We start from the raw sequence: 18,689 nt of genomic DNA on the forward strand, positions 1-18,689 counted from the left end.
GCTGTCAATTTTTTGAGGGCACGAAGGCCAAAAGCCAGGGCACCAAGGCCATAAAATAAAACAATGATTTTAAGTTCATGTCTATAATGAAGTTAATTTAAGGACTAATGACTCTTCTGAGGAAGATAATTTTGACTGAGGAGTCTCAGTCAAAACTATCAAGCAGGTAAAGAAACATCTCCTACACTATTATGTCTGAAGACAGGGGTGTAGCCATCATTTTAGAAGTGAGGGGGACAAATCAGCCCGCCTCCGTTTCTTCAGCCACATAGCCAGAACAACACCACCTCTCGAGCTGGCCACCCTGATCAGGGCACCCGCCCCACCCCACTGGTCCCGCCCCAGAGGGAGACCCTGGACCAGGTGGCTTGACTAGCTTAAGGCAGACCTGAGAGAGGCTGGACTTAACCTCTGCACAGCCTGGCTTGCTGCCGAGAACAGAATGAACTGGAGGGTCATCTGCCGAGGCGCCACGCTCCCACGAGCCAGCGAGGATGAATGAAATGAATGATGAATGGGGACAAATTGTTCAGAGGTCTATTGAGTGATTTATCATCCTCTCGCATTCAATTGCACCTCTCCTTAGCAGCTAAAGAACCACATAACCACAAACAGCACAGCACCAGGGACCCGACTTTAGTTCTTTAAAATGATATACTATCAAAATCTAAAGTCAAAATCTATAAATCTATAAAGTAAAATTTATAAATAGAATTAAGAATAGTAGTAGTGACATAGCTAGTTATATTCTCTTCTCACCTGTGACCCTGCATAATCATCCCTGTTGGCCTCTGGTCCACTGTCTCCTCTCTCACCCTGCTCTTTCTATTGTGGCAATAAAGATTAAAAAATATGTGGAAAGCAACATTTTGAAATATAATTAGGAATACAGTAATAATAATCAGCAAATTCATGTACTTTAAACTTTAACTACCACAAAAATAAATTAAATCTTTACAAAAATAACAGTCAAAGGAACACAAATACATTTATATTCTTATTTTCTACCCAGAAGTGAGTAATCTTAGAGTAGCCAAAATAGTAACGTTACTCAAGTAAGAGTATTGTTACTTTAGAATAATATTACTCAAGTAAAAGTAAAATGTATTTTGCAACAAAACAACTCTTAAGAGTACAATTTATCCAAAAAGTTACTCAAGTAAATGTAACGGAGTAAATGTAACTAGTTACTATCGCCTCTAAGTTAGCTAGCTAGCTTAACTAACTAAATTAACATCTATTTGTCATCTTTTAGCTAAACATTATCTACATTCAACAGCATTACTCAACTTACAGGCTTTGTTTGGAAAAAACTGTCTAAAGTCTTTAGCCTCTTGGCTGGTTTGCTGAACATACAGAAGCACTGCCCAGATCTGAATCACACCAAAGATAATCATACAATATTTTCTAAAGTGTCTCTGATCACACACCACAGCGGGGTTTGTTTGCCGCCTGAGCTCCGCCTGCTCATGATGTGTTTAGAGGCGGCTCGGAAAAACGCGTTTCCATGTGTTAAAAATGAATTGAGTGGTTGTAATGGCTGTAAAAAGTGCGGGGGACAGAGGGCACAAATACGAGAAGTGCGGGGGACATGTCCCCCGCGTCCGCTACGCCCATGTCTGAAGATAAGAAAAGATTGAACGCATCTAAACTTATCAATCCATCACTCACTTCAAAAATTGTAAAACTTATTAAACCTATATCCTCCCATAATTTTTGTTCAATTGACACCGAATATGCAAGAGCATCTTCAGACTGTACTACTATGCAGATTTTTGATTAATCAAAATTGAGCCTGGAGTACATCAAAATGTTTGACTGTAAATGGAACATATACAACCCTGATTCCAAAAAAGTTGGGACAAAGTACAAATTGTAAATAAAAACGGAATGCAATGATGTGGAAGTTTCAAAATTCCATATTTTATTCAGAATAGAACATAGATGACATATCAAATGCTTAAACTGAGAGAATGTATCATTTAAAGAGAAAAATTAGGTGATTTTAAATTTCATGACAACAACATATCTCAAAAAAGTTGGGACAAGGCCATGTTTACCACTGTGAGACATCCCCTTTTCTCTTTACAACAGTCTGTAAACGTCTGGGGACTGAGGAGACAAGTTGCTCAAGTTTAGGGATAGGAATGTTAACCCATTCTTGTCTAATGTAGGATTCTAGTTGCTCAACTGTCTTAGGTCTTTTTTGTTGTATCTTCTGTTTTATGATGCGCCAAATGTTTTCTATGGGTGAAAGATCTGGACTGCAGGCTGGCCAGTTCAGTACCCGGACCCTTCTTCTACACAGCCATGATGCTGTAATTGATGCAGTATGTGGTTTGGCATTGTCATGTTGGAAAATGCAAGGTCTTCCCTGAAAGAGACGTCGTCTGGATGGGAGCATATGTTGCTCTAGAGCCTGGATATACCTTTCAGCATTGATGGTGTCTTTCCAGATGTGTAAGCTGCCCATGCCACACACACTAATGCAACCCCATACCATCAGAGATGCAGGCTTCTGAACTGAGCGCTGATAACAACTCGGGTCGTCCTTCTCCTCTTTAGTCCGAATGACACGGCGTCCCTGATTTCCATAAAGAACTTCAAGTTTTGATTCGTCTGACCACAGAACAGTTTTCCACTTTGCCACAGTCCATTTTAAATGAGCCTTGGCCCAGAGAAGACGTCTGCGCTTCTGGATCGTGTTTAGATACGGCTTCTTCTTTGAACTATAGAGTTTTAGCTGGCAACGGCGGATGGCACGGTGAATTGTGTTCACAGATAATGTTCTCTGGAAATATTCCTAAGCCCATTTTGTGATTTCCAATACAGAAGCGTGCCTGTATGTGATGCAGTGCCATCTAAAGGCCCAAAGATCACTGGCACCCAATATGGTTTTCCGGCCTTGACCCTTACACACAGAGATTCTTCCAGATTCTCTGAATCTTTTGATGATATTATGCACTGTAGATGATGATATGTTCAAACTCTTTGCAATTTTAGACTGTTTAACTCCTTTCTGGTATTCTCATCTCATCTCATTATCTCAAGCCGCTTTATCCTTCTACAGGGTCGCAGGCAAGCTGGAGCCTATCCCAGCTGACTATGGGCGAAAGGCGGGGTACACCCTGGACAAGTCGCCAGGTCATCACAGGGCTGACACATAGACAACCATTCACACTCACATTCACACCTACGGTCAATTTAGAGTCACCAGTTAACCTAACCTGCATGTCTTTGGACTGTGGGGGAAACCGGAGCACCCGGAGGAAACCCACACGGACACGGGGAGAACATGCAAACTCCACACAGAAAGGCCCTCGCTGGCCCCGGGGCTCGAACCCAGGACCTTCTTGCTGTGAGGTGACAGCGCTAACCACTACACCACTGTGCTGCCCCCTTTCTGGTATTGCTCCACTATTTGTTGGTGCAGAATTAGGGGGATTGGTGATCCTCTTCCCATCTTTACTTCTGAGAGCCGCTGCCACTCCAAGATGCCCAGTCATGTTAATGACCTATTGCCAATTGACCTAATGAGTTGCAATTTGGTCCTCCAGCTGTTCCTTTTTTGTACCTTTAACTTTTCCAGCCTCTTATTGGCCCTGTCCCAACTTTTTTGAGATGTGTTGCTGTCATGAAATTTCAAATGAGCCAATATTTGGCATGAAATTTCAAAGTGTCTCACTTTCGACATTTGATATGTTGTCTATGTTCTATTGTGAATACAATATCAGTTTTTGAGATTTGTAAATTATTGCATTCTGTTTTTATTTACAATTTGTACTTTGTCCCAACTTTTTTTGGAATCGGGGTTGTACTAGAATGTATATGAAAATGAATAAATGTTAATGTTGTAATGACGCCAAAAACAATGAGATAAAATCTCTTGCGATGGTGATCTCGTCAAGATGGCAGCAGTTACACTTCGGTTAAACAGCAAAAAGAAACATACTGTACAATACTAGTAACAAAACAATGCTAACTGCATAGATTAAAAAAGTGGCTATGAACAGACAACAGTACGTATCATATTACGGCAGGAACAAGCAGTAGTAACATTCATGATCTTACGCTTAAAGCTTGACAAAGGAAAAACTTGACAGCAAGCTAATTAGCATTTGTTACCGGCTACAGTCGGTACTCGGCACGTTAAAAGTGGGTCAACGTTGTAACGACATAACGTTACTGTACAAGCAATGCTTATTTAACAGTAGCAAACTTAAGCCCTATATGTTGAAATTCCTATCTTATTCATTCGTTAATTTATCACACAGTCTTACCTCAGTCAACTTCTTCCCTCCTTCTGTGAAAATTCAACGTCTCAGACGCGGACACAAGTGGGCGGGGGATGCGTTTGATTAAAGTGCTGATGACACGTTTTTGACATCTTTGGAGATGTTTTATAACATAAGTAATTCCCGATGATCCATATATTAATTCACGAAGGCGCCTATTTTACAAGTTATGATGATAAACGCGGCTATTTGGGCAAATTTGACAGGGCTGCAGCACCCAGGAGACGAAGGAGGAGGAGGAGCTATATGACATCAGCGAAAGAACCTTCCTCCTAACTTACCAGTTAGTTGTTGATGTGACAAGTGTTCAGTTTATCATTATTAGTATTTTTATTAGACATTATTATACATTATTATATATATAGTTATTATGCCTTCGCGTTGTGTTGCCGGCTTTTGCTCCAAAACCCACAAGGATGGGGTAAGTTTATTCAAGTTTCCCAGAGATCCCGAGCTGCATGCGAAGTGGGTGAAGCAAGTCAGGCGCACTCGTGACAAGTGGGAGCCCTCACCAACATCCGTCCTGTGCTCTGAACACTTCGATTTGGATTGTTTTGACACCCTTCCCAGCTTAAAAGAATCTCTTGGGTGTTCAGTTCAGCACAAACGTGTGTTACTACCATCAGCAGTGCCTACACAGTGTTGCCAGATTGGGAGGTTTCCCTCCCAGTTGGGCAGTTTCAAGTGCATTTTGGTGGGTTTTGAACATATTTTGGGCTGGAAAACGTCAGCAGTATCTGGCAACAGATACTGCTGACGTTTTCCAGCCCAAAATATGTTCAAAACCCACCAAAATGCACTTGAAACCACCCAACTGGGAGGGAAACCTCCCAATCTGGCAACACTGCCAGTATTCCGGAGGGGGTCTACTAGTAGCTATGCCGGATCCAAAGACAGTCCTCCTGTCAGAACATGTGTTGTGAAATGACATAAGATAAAGGTACGTAGAGCTATAGATTCTACATGATAATCATAAATGTAATCATAAAGTCGGCATGATATCAGTCATGTATTTGCTTGTGAAAGCTTGCGGCTTTCATGTAACTGCTGCCTAGCAATGAGAGGCAAAGGGTAAAGAGGGTAGGCTATCATAGATTCTATTCGGAAGAGATCAACACAATTCTAGACTCCCAGAAGAGGAAAAGCTAGCACTAGAGAGTTCACTGGTGTTTTCATGCGTCATTTCCATTGAGTAGAACCAGAGTAGAACAGCCAGTGAACTGCAGCGTGTTCTTCCATTGACGTCACAACATGGCCGCGAGCCACGGACCCAGTTTTCTTGCACTGTGCAATTAAAAGTTGGATATTTGCGTAACAACAGCTTCTTTTCACGTAATTATAACAGAAATCTAACATGTTTGCCATGTTGTATAATTTATTTAAGAAATTGCATAGAGTCATGTTCGTGTCATCAGCACTTTAAGTCTCCTGATTAGCTGGTGATAGATTGGTGTCATTATAGCACGTCGGAGTGGTTCATGCCAGGCTCGAGTCCGATCCACCACTGATGAGTTGCCCAACCAGAATCCAGAATGTCATCAAAAGGCGCATTTTTTTTCTCAATAGATGCAGGTGATGTTAAAGCCTATTGGCAGTCACAAGGCAGACTACAAAACCGCAAGGCATCAAGGCCACTGTGGTCTTACGGCAGATATTTTTTTCCAAGCAGGGTTTCTGCAGGCTTGAACAAGTTCAATTTAAGACTTTTTAAGACCTTTTTAAGACCATAACAGGTTAAATTTAAGACTTATGCTGCACAAAAAAAAAAAGAAAATTGGGAGAGCCTGAATTACTTTCGAAATAACAAAATTTATTATCATTCACCAATGAACTCATTATATCCCTAGGGTGCGCTCTTGCATTAATGAGGAACTAAGTTGCAGTGGAGCCAAAGACATCCCGCAAATCACTTGAGGATGAGGCATTCAATTCCGTACGGTTTGCGTGTTGTAACGTTACAGTTTGCACGGAGTTAGCTAATGCACCATCTCGAGATGTGCTTGGACCTGACAACGGTGAACAAAATTGAGTGATGGCATGCAAATGTTGCAGACTTTTATGGGCAGCCTGGTGCTTCTCCGCTTTCGCGTGCGATTCCGGTGCCTTTACACCCAGGGTGCTGAGTTTGAGTGTTCTTTTGCACAATGTGCAGTACGCCTCAAATGGATTGTTTGGTACACATTTTAACCAGTCTACGAAATCATTGCATTCAAGCCAGCAGTCGTTAAACTTGCATTTGCCCATTTTGCTACAAACCGTGACAATAGGGCTGTGCGATATGGGAAAAAATGAATATCCCAATACATTTTCTCCATTTCACGATATACGATATATATCTCGATATATTTAAATCTCCTCTAAAGGACCCCATGAAATCTAACTTTTACTCTTTACTATTTTCACTACAATCCCTGCAGATTAAATAACATTCTTGGTTACCTTTACAGGTGGTTTTCAACAACACATTTTAAATTTTCATGTTGGTGATTAATCACAATTGAATTGAAATAAGACTATTTTTATTCAACAAAGATGTGGCACAAACTGCAAAAACAATCTTGAAAATTGCAACAAAGGGGCAACACAATACAGAGCTGCTCAGAGCTCAAACCAATAAAGTGCAAGCTCAGCACTGAGAAAGACATTCGGCCTAAATAAGAAAAGTGCTCATTCATTAAATTATTTAAAAAAAATAGATCTCCAAGCTGGGGCGGCACGGTGGTGTAGTGGTTAGCGCTGTCGCCTCACAGCAAGAAGGTCCTGGGTTCGAGCCCCGGGGCCGGCAAGGGCCTTTCTGTGTGGAGTTTGCATGTTCTCCCCGTGTCCGCGTGGGTTTCCTCCGGGTGCTCCGGTTTCCCCCACAGTCCAAAGACATGCAGGTTAGGTTAACTGGTGACTCTAAATTGACCATAGGTGTGAATGTGAGCGTGAATGGTTGTCTGTGTCTATGTGTCAGCCCTGTGATGACCTGGCGACTTGTCCAGGGTGTACCCCGCCTTTCGCCCGTAGTCAGCTGGGATAGGCTCCAGCTTGCCTGCGACCCTGTAGAACAGGATAAAGCGGCTAGAGATAATGAGATGAGATGAGATCTCCAAGCTATTAACCTGACTACTGAGAACCACTGGAACATTCACAATAGAGAGAGAGATTGAGGGAGAGAAGAGAGAAATCTGCAAAACATAATTTTTCTCTTTGCACACTTTTGAACTGAATGTTTTCTAGCTCTGCCTCTCAGATGTGTATAATTCCGGTATTGCCTTCTCTGTAAAATGTCTGCGACCAGGCAACTCATATTTGGGATCGAGTGTGTTTGGTAATTTTTGGAAGCCTGGTTTTTCCACTATACTAACTGGGATCATGTCTTCGGCAATGACGTTAGTGATTGCATCCGTCATAGCTCTCCTTCTCTGACTCGTTTTCTCATATGGGGTGGCTTTGGAGAACGAGGCCGCTATGGTCATTTGTTTAGCTTGTGTGGGGGTTTTAGCTCGTGGGCAAGTAGTTTGGAGTTTAAGAGACTCTTCATACTGTACCGGGTGAGTTTTAGGTGATGGAACATATTTGTTGTGCTGCTGCCTTTCGTGATGACAGGTTTTTTTGCATACTTTACAAACTGGCATTTGCTGTTCCACATCCTCCTCACGATATCCAAAAAATGCCAGATGACTGACCCCTTACTAGGAACCAATTCGTCCGCTTCCATTTTTAATTTGTCGCTGAAATTGACAGAGCTTACACGGTAGCCTATGCAACACCAGCGATTGCACGAACTGAGTCAGCGCCGTAAACCGGAACCAGGAAATCTCCCCGCCGGCAGTGTTGCCAGATACTGCTGACGTTTTCCAGCCCAAAATATGTTCAAAACCAGCCAAAATGCACTTAAAACCGCCCAATCTGGCAACACAACCGAAACTAGAAAATCTTCCCGGAAGTTTCTTTCAGCACCTAGATGCCAACCAATCCCGGGTGACATCTAGGTGCTGAAAGGAACTTCCGGGAAGATTTTCTACGTGCAGAATAATTCTGCATGTAACCTAGGTCTTAAATTACCCAAATGAGATTTTAGACCAACAGTGCAAAATATCTCTGTATTTTAGACTTTTTTAAGCCTAAAATTGAAAATGTGTAATTTTAGACTTTTTTAGACTCCGCAGACACCCTGTCCAAGGGCACAAGGCCAAATTGAGAGGGCATGAGGGCCATGGCCCTCGTGGCCCTCATGAAATTCCTGCCCTGCTCTCAGTCATAATAGGAAATTACTCCTTTTCCTCTGCTCCAATTAAATGTGGCATCCCCCAAGGCTCCATTTTGGGACCTCACCTATTTTCACTATACATGCTTCCCCTTGGCTGAATTTTTGAGAGATACATTTCATGTCATTGATATACAGATGACACACAGTTTTACCTACCAGTTTCATCTGACAGTACATGTTCTATGATGAACTTGTTTAGCTCTGTGGAGGACATAAAATGCTGGATGACAAGGAATTTCCTTTAGTTGAATGATGAGATCTGAAGTGATCATTTCTGAACCTTCCAGCTCAGCCTCCAGTATCAGCTCTACTCTTGGTCCACTGTCTGTTAAAGGGGAACAGAGGGCAATATATAGAGTAAATATAACAATAAAACACACATTAACGAACCTTATTCAAGACTTACAAAAGTTTTTTGTTCTAAGGTTGGAAAGTTATAGTGTTTTGAAAGTAGCTTGAGCAAACTATTTCCGCAGTTTGAACAGCCCGCCATGATATTAATTTTATCCAATCAGAATGCACGTTCATTTTCTCTGCGTAACACTCATGACGTATGTATGTGCCCAGTTGTGTTGGCTCATTGAGGTTGGGAATAGCACGTGTGAAATACCTGTTTCTGCCTCTTGCGACGATTTCACAAGTCCACGGGTGGTGCCTATTTCATTGCAGCAAATAAATTCTGCTGGACTCGTGAGCAACTCCACGTTACATTTTCTGCACGAGCACCACGCCGTGTCACCTGCACGCAGACGCTCTGCCCCACGCTCGCCATGCCCATGGTCAGCATCAGTCTCATCCTCGCCGTCATCCGAGCTTTCTTCTCTTATTTCATCACCGGAGTCGAGAGTACCTCTCCTAGGTTCAAACTGGTACCCTTCTAAGCCATAGCCTGCTTGCAGTGTGTCTTGCGGGATCTCTTCGTATGATTCGACAGAGCTGTCGCTTTCACTTGATGCGCCCGACGCCATGATTACACGCTTATCTCCTCTATTTCGGAGAGTTCCGCTAGTGCAGTGGGTAGCGCTGACGTCACAGTCTTTTAAAAATGGCGACTCTTGTGTGGTTTAGCGTATAAAGTATTATATTTACAATTACCAAGATATTTCGTTGTTTTCTAGTATATAAATTTGATAGAATACTTAAGAATACGTTACTTTGTCACATCAGCAACTGTATATATTATATTTGGTACCCCTTTAATTTGCATAATGAGGTTAAAATTTTTGGTGTGTTTATGGACAGCTTTTTGAATTTCAATAAATTATTAAATAATGTTGTGAAAGGCAGCTTTTTACCATCTTAGAAATATTGCAAAAGTAAAGTCACTTTTATCCCCAAAAGACCTGGAAACAGTAATCTATGCTTTTATTACTTCTTGACTGGACTACTGTAATGCTGTATCTGGAGTTGACCCATTCAACTCTCTTGCGACTACAGATGGTTCAAAATGCAGCAGCTCGACTCTTAACCAGAACTAAAAGACAGCACATCACTCCCATCCTGGCTCAGTTGCACCGGCTACCAATAAAGTACATAGTTAATTTTAAATTTTTACTTTTTGTTTTGAAAGCACTTAATGGTCTCGCCCAGGGGTTTTCAAAGTGTGGGAGAGTCAGCCCCCCCCTCAGAGAGCAAATAAACAACAGCGCCCCCCCCCCCCTACAATTTTTGTTGTTGCTATACTTAATGTTCCATTTGTATTTTTAAAAAAATAGTTGTTGTACACATTTTTATTTTTTTCTTTTACACATTTTAAACATCTGTGCTTTTTAAAACATATTTTTTTTATACATTTTAAACATCTCATAGCATCGTTAGCTAGCACCTCTTGGCAGACAACACACTGTGGCAGTGGAGCATCTTCAGATCCAGTCCATGAAAATCCAAACTTTAAATAATCGTGGTCATACTTCCTTCTTTTTTCAGTCCCCCCAGGATTTTGCGGGCCTTTTTTGTGATTGTTGCAGGCTAAAATGTCTGATGTTGCGGGGTTTTTTCCAAAAAATTGAGATGAAAGTTGCGGTGTTTTTTAGGTTTCTGTTGCGATTACATTGCGGGAGGAAGTGAAAGTTGCGAGAAATTGTTGCGATTTTCTCTTTTTGTGATTAAAATTGAGTGATATGTTAAATATTAAGTTATTACCGAAAAACTATTGATTAAAAACCAAAGACACTGAGCAATGGTCCTATAAACAACTTTACCAATATAAAAGATTACCAGGACTACAAAAATGCAGAAAAATAGGCTTTACTTATCCAAATGCACCTGTTGGTTCAAAAGTTAAAGTGCATAGAACCTCACAGCACAACATGAAGTTACCTTAAAATATAATATAAATGCCTCAGCTTTCATGTAAGAAAAAAAAAACTATTAATACTAGTACTGTGTGCAGGCAGTCTCTCCTGAAGACTAAATTAAACAATAATTATAAACTAATAAAATAAATGGCTCAGGCTTCATAGAAGAAAAAAACAATTTGAACAGAATCTCACAGTATGATGCTGAAGCTGCCTAAACAATGGAAAATAAAATACCATTTTGGCAAAAATGTTGGCATCCATTAATTTCTTGTATTAAGTAAAAAAAAATAATGTAAAGTGCACACAGTCCTTCACTGTAAACATAACACACTTTCAGTAACAGAATTTAAGCCTATATAAACACTGACTCACACATGCAGTGTTGCCAGATACTGCTGATGTTTTCCAGTCCAAAATATGTTCAAAACCCACCAAAATGCACTTAAAACCGCCCAATCTGGCAACACTGTGCGCATGCTGCTTCTCTTGAACGTATACACAGAAGTAAGGCGGAAGGTAGTTTGTCGACGTCACCTCAAGACGACGCCAACGATTGGTCAAATTTGCGGGAAGGTTGCGGTGATTGGATATAATTGCAACACCGCCCTGAATTCGCGGGGATTGGTTGAATTTGCAAATCGCAACATCGCGAAATCCTGGAGGGTCTGATTTTTTGCTTGGCCCAGACTCTGTCTCCTCACTCACTGTAGCTTTAGGTGCTAAAAATCGATCCATTTTGTCTCTGGCAAAGACTAGCTGAAGTTCGCTAAATGTCTGCAATAGTAACTTATTCTGGTTTATGTTTCCTCACGTTGCGCCCCCCCCCGAAGAACTCTGGTGCCCCCCAGGGGAGGCGCACCCCACACTTTGAAAAGCCCTGGTCTAGCCCCACAGTACCTTTCTGATGTACTTACACCATACTCCTGGCAGAGATTTAAGGGGGGGGTACCCAGTGGGACTGGTGCAGTGTGGATTGGGTGGCAGTCGAAGGCAGGGGCCTTGACGACCTGATCCCCGGACACAGCGGCTGGCTGTTGGGACATGGAATGTCACTTCGCTGGGGGGGAAAGAGCCTGAGCTTGTGCGGGAGGTTGAGAGGTACCGGCTAGAGATAGTCAGGCTCACCTCCACGCACAGCTTGGGCTCTGGAACCCAGCTCCTCGAGAGGGGCTGGACTCTCCACTTCTCTGGAGTCGCCCGTGGTGAGCGGCGGCGGGCTGGTGTGGGCTTGCTTATAGCTCCCCAGCTCAGCCGCCATGTGTTGGAGTTACCCCAGTGAACGAGAGGGTCGCCGCTCTGCGCCTTCGGATTGGGGAGAGAGCTCTTGCTGTTGTTTGTGCCTACGGCCCAAATAGCAGTATAGAGTATCCGGCCTTCTTGGAGTCCCTGGGAGAGGTACTGAGGGGTGCTCAGACTGGGGACTCCATTGTGCTACTGGGGGACTTCAATGCTCACGTGGGGGACGACAGTGACACCTGGAGGGGCGTGGTTGGGAGGAACGGCCTCCCCGATCTGAACCCGAGTGGTGTTTTGTTATTGGACTTCTGTGCTAGTCATGGTTTGTCCATAATGAACACCATATTCGAGCTTAGGGGTGTCCATAAGTGCACGTGGCACCAGGTCACCTTAGGTCGGATGTCGATGATAGACTTTGTAGTCGTTTCATCTGATCTCCGGCCCTATGTCTTGGACACTCGGGTGAAGAGAGGGGCTGAGCTGTCAACTGATCACCACCTGGTGGTGAGTTGGATCCGCTGGCGGAGGAGGAAGCTGGACAAACCTGGCAGGCCCAAACATATGGTGAGGGTCTGCTGGGAACATCTGGCCGAGCACTCTGTTGGGGAGGTCTTTAACTCCCACCTCCGGGAGAGCTTTTCCCAGCTTCCGAGGGAGGCGGGGGACATTGAGTCTGAGTGGACTATGTTCTCTACCTCCATTGTGGACACAGCTGTTCGGAGCTGTGGCCGCAAGGTCTCCGGTGCCTGTCGTGGCGGCAATCCCCGAACCTGGTGGTGGACACCAGAAGTAAGGGATGCCGTCAAGCTGAAGAAGGAGTCCTATCGGGCCATGTTGACCTCCAGGACTCCTGAGGCAGCTGACGGGTATCGGCAGGCCAGGCGTGCTGCAGCTCGGGCAGTTGCGGAGGCAAAAACTCGGAACTGGGAGGAGTTCGGGGAGGCCATGGAGAAGGACTATCAGTCGGCATCGAAGAAATTCTGGCAAACCGTCCGGCGCCTCAGGAGGGGGAAGCAGTACTCTGCCAACACTGTTTACAGTGCAGGTGGGGAGCTGTTGACCTCGACTGGGGACATTGTCGGGCGGTGGAAGGAATACTTTGAGGATCTCCTCAATCCCACCATCATGTCTTCCACTGAGGAGACTGAGGCTGATGACTCAGAGGTGGACTCGTCCATTACACAAGCCGAAGTCACTGAGGTGGTTTGCAAGCTCCTCGGTGGCAAGGCACCGGGGGTGGATGAGATCAGCCCTGAGTATCTCAAGTCTCCGGATGTTGTGGGGCTGTCTTGGTTGACACGCCTCTGCAACATCGCGTGGTGGTCGGGGACAGTGCCTCTGGAGTGGCAGACTGGGGTGGTGGTCCCTCTTTTTAAGAAAGGGGACCAGAGAGTGTGCTCCAATTATAGGGGAATCACACTTCTCAGCCTCCCAGGGAAGGTTTACTCCAGGGTACTGGAGAGGAGAATTCGACCAATAGTCGAACCTCGGATCCAGGAGGAACAATGCGGTTTTCGTCCTGGTCGCGGAACACTGGACCAGCTCTATACCCTTCATAGGGTGCTCAAGGGTTCATGGGAGTTTGCCCAACCAGTCCACATGTGCTTTGTGGATCTGGAGAAGGCATTCGACTGTGTCCCCCATGGTATTCTGTGGGGGGTGCTTCGGGAGTATGGGGTTCGGGGCTCTTTGCTAAGGGCTGTCTGGTCCCTGTACGAACAGAGCAGGAGTCTGGTTCGCATTGCCGGCAGTAAGTCAGACCTGTTCCCAGTGCATGTTGGACTCCGGCAGGGCTGCCCTTTGTCACCAGTTCTGTTCATAATTTTTATGGACAGAATTTTTAGGCGCAGCCAGGGGCTGGAAGGAATCCTGTTTGGGAACCACAGGATTTCATCTCTGCTTTTTGCAGATGATGTTGTCCTGTTGGCTTCTTCAAACCAGTACCTTCAGCATGCACTGGGGCGGTTTGCAGTCGAGTGTGAAGCGGCTGGGATGAGAATCAGCACCTCCAAGTCCTAGGCCATGGTTCTCGGCCAGAAAAGGGTGGCTTGTCCTCTCCAGGTTGGTGGAGAAGTCCTGCCTCAAGTGGAGGAGTTTAAGTATCTCGGGATCTTGTTCACGAGTGAGGGAAGGATGGAGCGAAAGATCGACAGGCGGATCGGTGCAGCCTCCGCAGTGATGCGGTCACTTTACCGGTCCGTCGTGGTGAAGAAGGAGCTGAGCCAAAAGGTGAAGCTCTCAATTTACCGGTCGATCTACGTTCCGACTCTCACCTATGGTCATGAGCTTTGGGTAATTACCGAAAGAACAAGATTGCGGATACAAGCGGCCGAAATGAGTTTCCTTCGCAGGGTGGCTGGGCGCTCCCTTAGAGATAGGGTGAGAAGCACAGTCACTCAGGAGGAGCTCGGAGTAGAGCCGCTGCTCCTCCACATAGAGAGGAATCAGCTGAGGTGGCTCAGGCATCTTTTTCGGATGCCTCCTGGACGCCTCCCTGGGGAGGTGTTCCAGGCATGTCCCCCCGGGAGGAGGCCCCGGGGAAGACCCAGGACACGCTGGAGGGACTATGTCTCTCGGCTGGCCTGGGAACGCCTCAATGTTCTTCCCAAGGAGCTGGCCGAGGTGTCTGGGGAAAGGGAAGTTTGGGCTTCCCTGCTTAGACTGCTGCCTCCGTGACCCGGTCCCGGATAAAGCGGAAGAAGATGAGATGAGACGGGTACCCAGTGCCCCCAACCGCCCGTCCAAAAAAGTTTTAGTACATGGCTACTTGGAATTCTGACTTGATTGTATTGCAGATACCGAGATATGCGTGCTGTTTTTTAATTAATAAGGTTTAAAAAAATTAATAAATAAATTGTAAGATTGAGCTGAAGAGTTTATGGTATAAATTTATATTTAATAGTAGGTCCTAGCTTAGGTTTTTTTCACTCATGACATGAATGCAGTGAAAAGCAAGCTGGGCAAGTCCTGTTGGATTTTAACAGGGCGTGGGAACTTCAGGCATTGGCATAACATACTGTATTCCCGGACTGCACTGTAGACTATATGTAAAGGGTGTGCACCATCCTTTTATGTTTATGATATTGTTAACATGCATATTCACAAGCCAAAATGATAAGATGCTGCAGTAGGCTTACTGTGTACATACACGTGTCGGCTGTTCGGCTACTGCTCGTATTCATCAATAGGGTATCCTTGTACTCACTATACCCCGTGTATAGTACATGTGCCGTTTTGGGGTGAACCTCACTTTGATTTTTACGACAGCGGCTGGATAGGTCTGTGAGAGATGTTGATTTTTGCAACGGCTCTGAAGAAAATCTGCTTGAAATCCCCTGAGCCTCGGGAATTAAGACTTATTATAGGACTTGTTCACATACAACTCGCACAGTCATTGTATAGTTATCTCAGTCTATTAGACTCAGGAGCTCAGATTGCAGTTACTGACTTTGTATTATAGACATGCAACTCTTGCAGTCTTTGTTTATAGTTATCTCAGTATTAAGCTCTGTCTTAACCCTCCTTTTATGTTCATTTGTCAGGAACAGCAATGCTGTTCCCGGGTCAGTTTGACCCGGTGCATGTTTAATTATCCAAAAGATGTCTGAAACCTGGGTGGCACGGTGGTGTAGTGGTTAGCGCTGTGTGTCCGCGTTCGAGCCCTGTGGCCGGCGAGGGCCTTTCTGTGCAGAGTTTGCATGTTCTCCCCGTGTCCGCGTGGGTTTCCTCCGGGTGCTCTGGTTTCCCCCACAGTCCAAAGACATGCAGGTTAGGTTAACTGGTGACTCTAAATTGACCGTAGGTGTGAATGGGAGTGTGAATGGTTGTCTGTGTCTATGTGTCAGCCCTGTGATGACCTGGCGACTTGTCCAGGGTGTACCCCGCCTTTCGCCCGTAGTCAGCTGGGATAGGCTCCAGCTTGCCTGCAACCCTGTAGAACAGGATAAAGCGGCTAGAGATAATGAGATGAGATGTCCGAAACCAAAAAAATCCTAACAAGCATTGTTAATATTTCATTACTAACTCCATTACTAACTATTCTATCAATATTTAGTGCAATGGTGTTCCTTACCTCTAACAGGTAATGGTCCAATTATGATAATTCACTCGTTTTTCAAAAAAAAAATACACGTTCAAACTTTTTTTAATGTTTCACCACTTTATTACATTTGAAAGACCAACATATAAAACACAATAGTTTTACACAACATTGAAACATAATATTTAAATTTTGTTTTACATACATGCACTGTTTGTGAACCAGAAATGAACAAAATCGCAATACAACAATACAACAAACAAGCAATTGCAATATGAACAAGGTGTGTGTGTGTGCGTGTGTCTGTCTGTCTGTACATCTTACACGGCACAGGAGTGACATGTCATCACACTGTGCTTTGTGCAAATGAATTTTGCACATTTCGCGCAGGTCATGCTTGTCTTGACATCGTCAGATGGCCTTCAGACCTGGCACCTCTTCCTCTTTCTTTTCCCCTCAGCAGCAACCTATAAACAAGAGGACCATGATTACTTTACTATGGTGTCTTTTTGCTGATCCCAAGACACACACACAACACACTCTCATACACTTATACACACACATGCACACACACGCACTTACTTACTTACTTACCTCACGCACTGGTGTACTTGATGCAGTCCTCTCCTGGATCTCCCTCACCGTGGCTGCAGCGGCTGGGGTCCTTGGCAGGTGCTGCCTCCATTGGATGTGTGGTGTCACAAGCGCCTTCCCCAGCTCCTCGAGAAAGATGTGCCTCTTGTACAGCTTTGATACATTCCAGTCAGGAAAGATCTCAGTCCAGATGACAAATGCATTGTAGGCCGATACATCGATCATGTTATAAAAGATGACCAATTGCCCGTGCGCAGTCATTCGTTTGGTGCTGTAGGACCCTGTTACTTTGTCTAAATTGTCTACTCCCCCTTTGGTGGCATTGTAATCAAGGATCATGTTTGGTTTCTGGTCCTCTCTTGTGCTGATTTCAGCATTTTTGTGCAGAGTGCTCATGAGCACAACATTTTTTCCCTTTTTGGGGCAGTAAGACACTAGGGCTGTGGTGTCTGTGAAGGCAAACATGGAAGATTGAGAGGCCCTGTTCTTGATTACCAGCAGCTCAGCAGGGAGTTCAGCCTTGTTCTTTCGGACAGTTCCGACCATTGTGAGCTTTCTCTTTAGAAGCTCCTGACCCAAGTTGTAGTTTGTGAAAAAATTGTCACAGGTTATGTTGTGTCCCCTGAAACCCTGTGCCATGTCGAGCACGACCCTTGTGCCCTGATTCTTCTCTGGGGCTCCTCCAACCGGCTTTCCAGTGTAAACCTGCATGCTCAATGCATAGCTGGTGTTTGCATCACATGCTGCCCAGATTTTTATCCCATATTTAGCTGGTTTGGAAGGCATGTATTGCCTAAATGGGCAGCAACCTCTGAATGCCACCAGCCTTTCATCCACTGTGATATTAGGGCCTGGGTTATAGAGTAGTGGAAGTTGCTCTACCCACTTGTCCCACACTGTCCTAATAGCTGCCAGCTTGTCTCTCTCCCATCTACCAGCCCTTGTCTCTCGATTATCAAATCGGATTACTCTGGAGAAAATGTGAAAAGTCTCCAGAGACATTGTGGCTTGAAATACAGCCCTGCCTGTCTCTGCATCCCACAGACTGGCTGTCGATTCATCCTTCGACTTATAGACCCCAGCCAGGATGAGGAGCCCCAAATACGCATCTAAATGTGTTTTGTCCAGCTCCTTCCACTTCTCCCCAAAAACACGCCTCCCTTCTAGATTAGTCATTTCCAGAATGATTTTCTGTATTGAATCTGGCATGACCAGCTCAAAAGCTGACTTGATGTCAGTCACACGAGTCACTGCCATCCTAGTGGGCCCTGGCACTGTCTTTATTATGTTTTCTGCAGACAGTTTTGCCTGACGCATATTTGGGGATGAAGACCACTGTATTTCACCATTTTTTGACATGAATGTCATGCTTGGAGGAATAGGACTAGCAATTCCCTCATCTGGTTCAAAATCAGAATCATCAGAATCAGAATTTAGCTCAAGATAGTCTTCATCTTCAGACATATCCTCCTCTATTTCACTGTCATGATCAATGATTACCTCCAGAGCCTCCTGGACTGTCATCCTTCTGCTTCTGCTGCTCATTTTGTAAAGGTCTGCCTGACAGAGTGTAATGTTGGTAGGACTCCCATGCAGAGAATCTTTTATATGTTTTGCCCCTCCCCTGTTGAGTATCCACTGAATGTGGGTGGAGTTTTCCTGCGAGAACATACTAGTGCATCTCAAAAAATTAGAATATTGTGAAAAAGTTCAATATTTTCCATCAGTTATTTAAGAAAGTGAAAATGTTATATATTATAGACTCATTACACATAAACTAAAATGTTTCAAGCATTTTTCTATTTTAATTTTAATCAGTATAACATACAGTACAAACACATAAAAAACCCATCTCAAAATATTAGAATATTTCATTTCGAGTTTGAGTAAAACAGTATGAACACAGTGTATCTCTTGGTCTAGTTCAGTACACACAACCACAATCATGGGGAAGACTGCTGACTTGACTG

At 44.3% G+C, this 18,689-nt stretch overlaps 1 protein-coding gene across 1 annotated transcript; it reads right to left on the bottom strand.

Moving 5' to 3' along the window:
- Positions 1 to 16,613: 16,613 nt before the first annotated feature.
- On the bottom strand, positions 16,614 to 18,243 carry LOC132869426 (piggyBac transposable element-derived protein 4-like). The gene is made up of 2 exons (XM_060902731.1): positions 16,720 to 18,243; positions 16,614 to 16,637 (listed from the first exon to the last, which is right to left on the bottom strand). Exons 1-2 carry the CDS (start codon positions 18,241 to 18,243, stop codon positions 16,614 to 16,616), a joined length of 1,548 nt encoding a protein of 515 aa, XP_060758714.1.
- Positions 18,244 to 18,689: the final 446 nt, after the last annotated feature.

Source organism: Neoarius graeffei, chromosome 2 (assembly GCF_027579695.1).
Source record: "Neoarius graeffei isolate fNeoGra1 chromosome 2, fNeoGra1.pri, whole genome shotgun sequence".
Classification (NCBI taxonomy): Eukaryota; Metazoa; Chordata; class Actinopteri; order Siluriformes; family Ariidae; genus Neoarius; species Neoarius graeffei.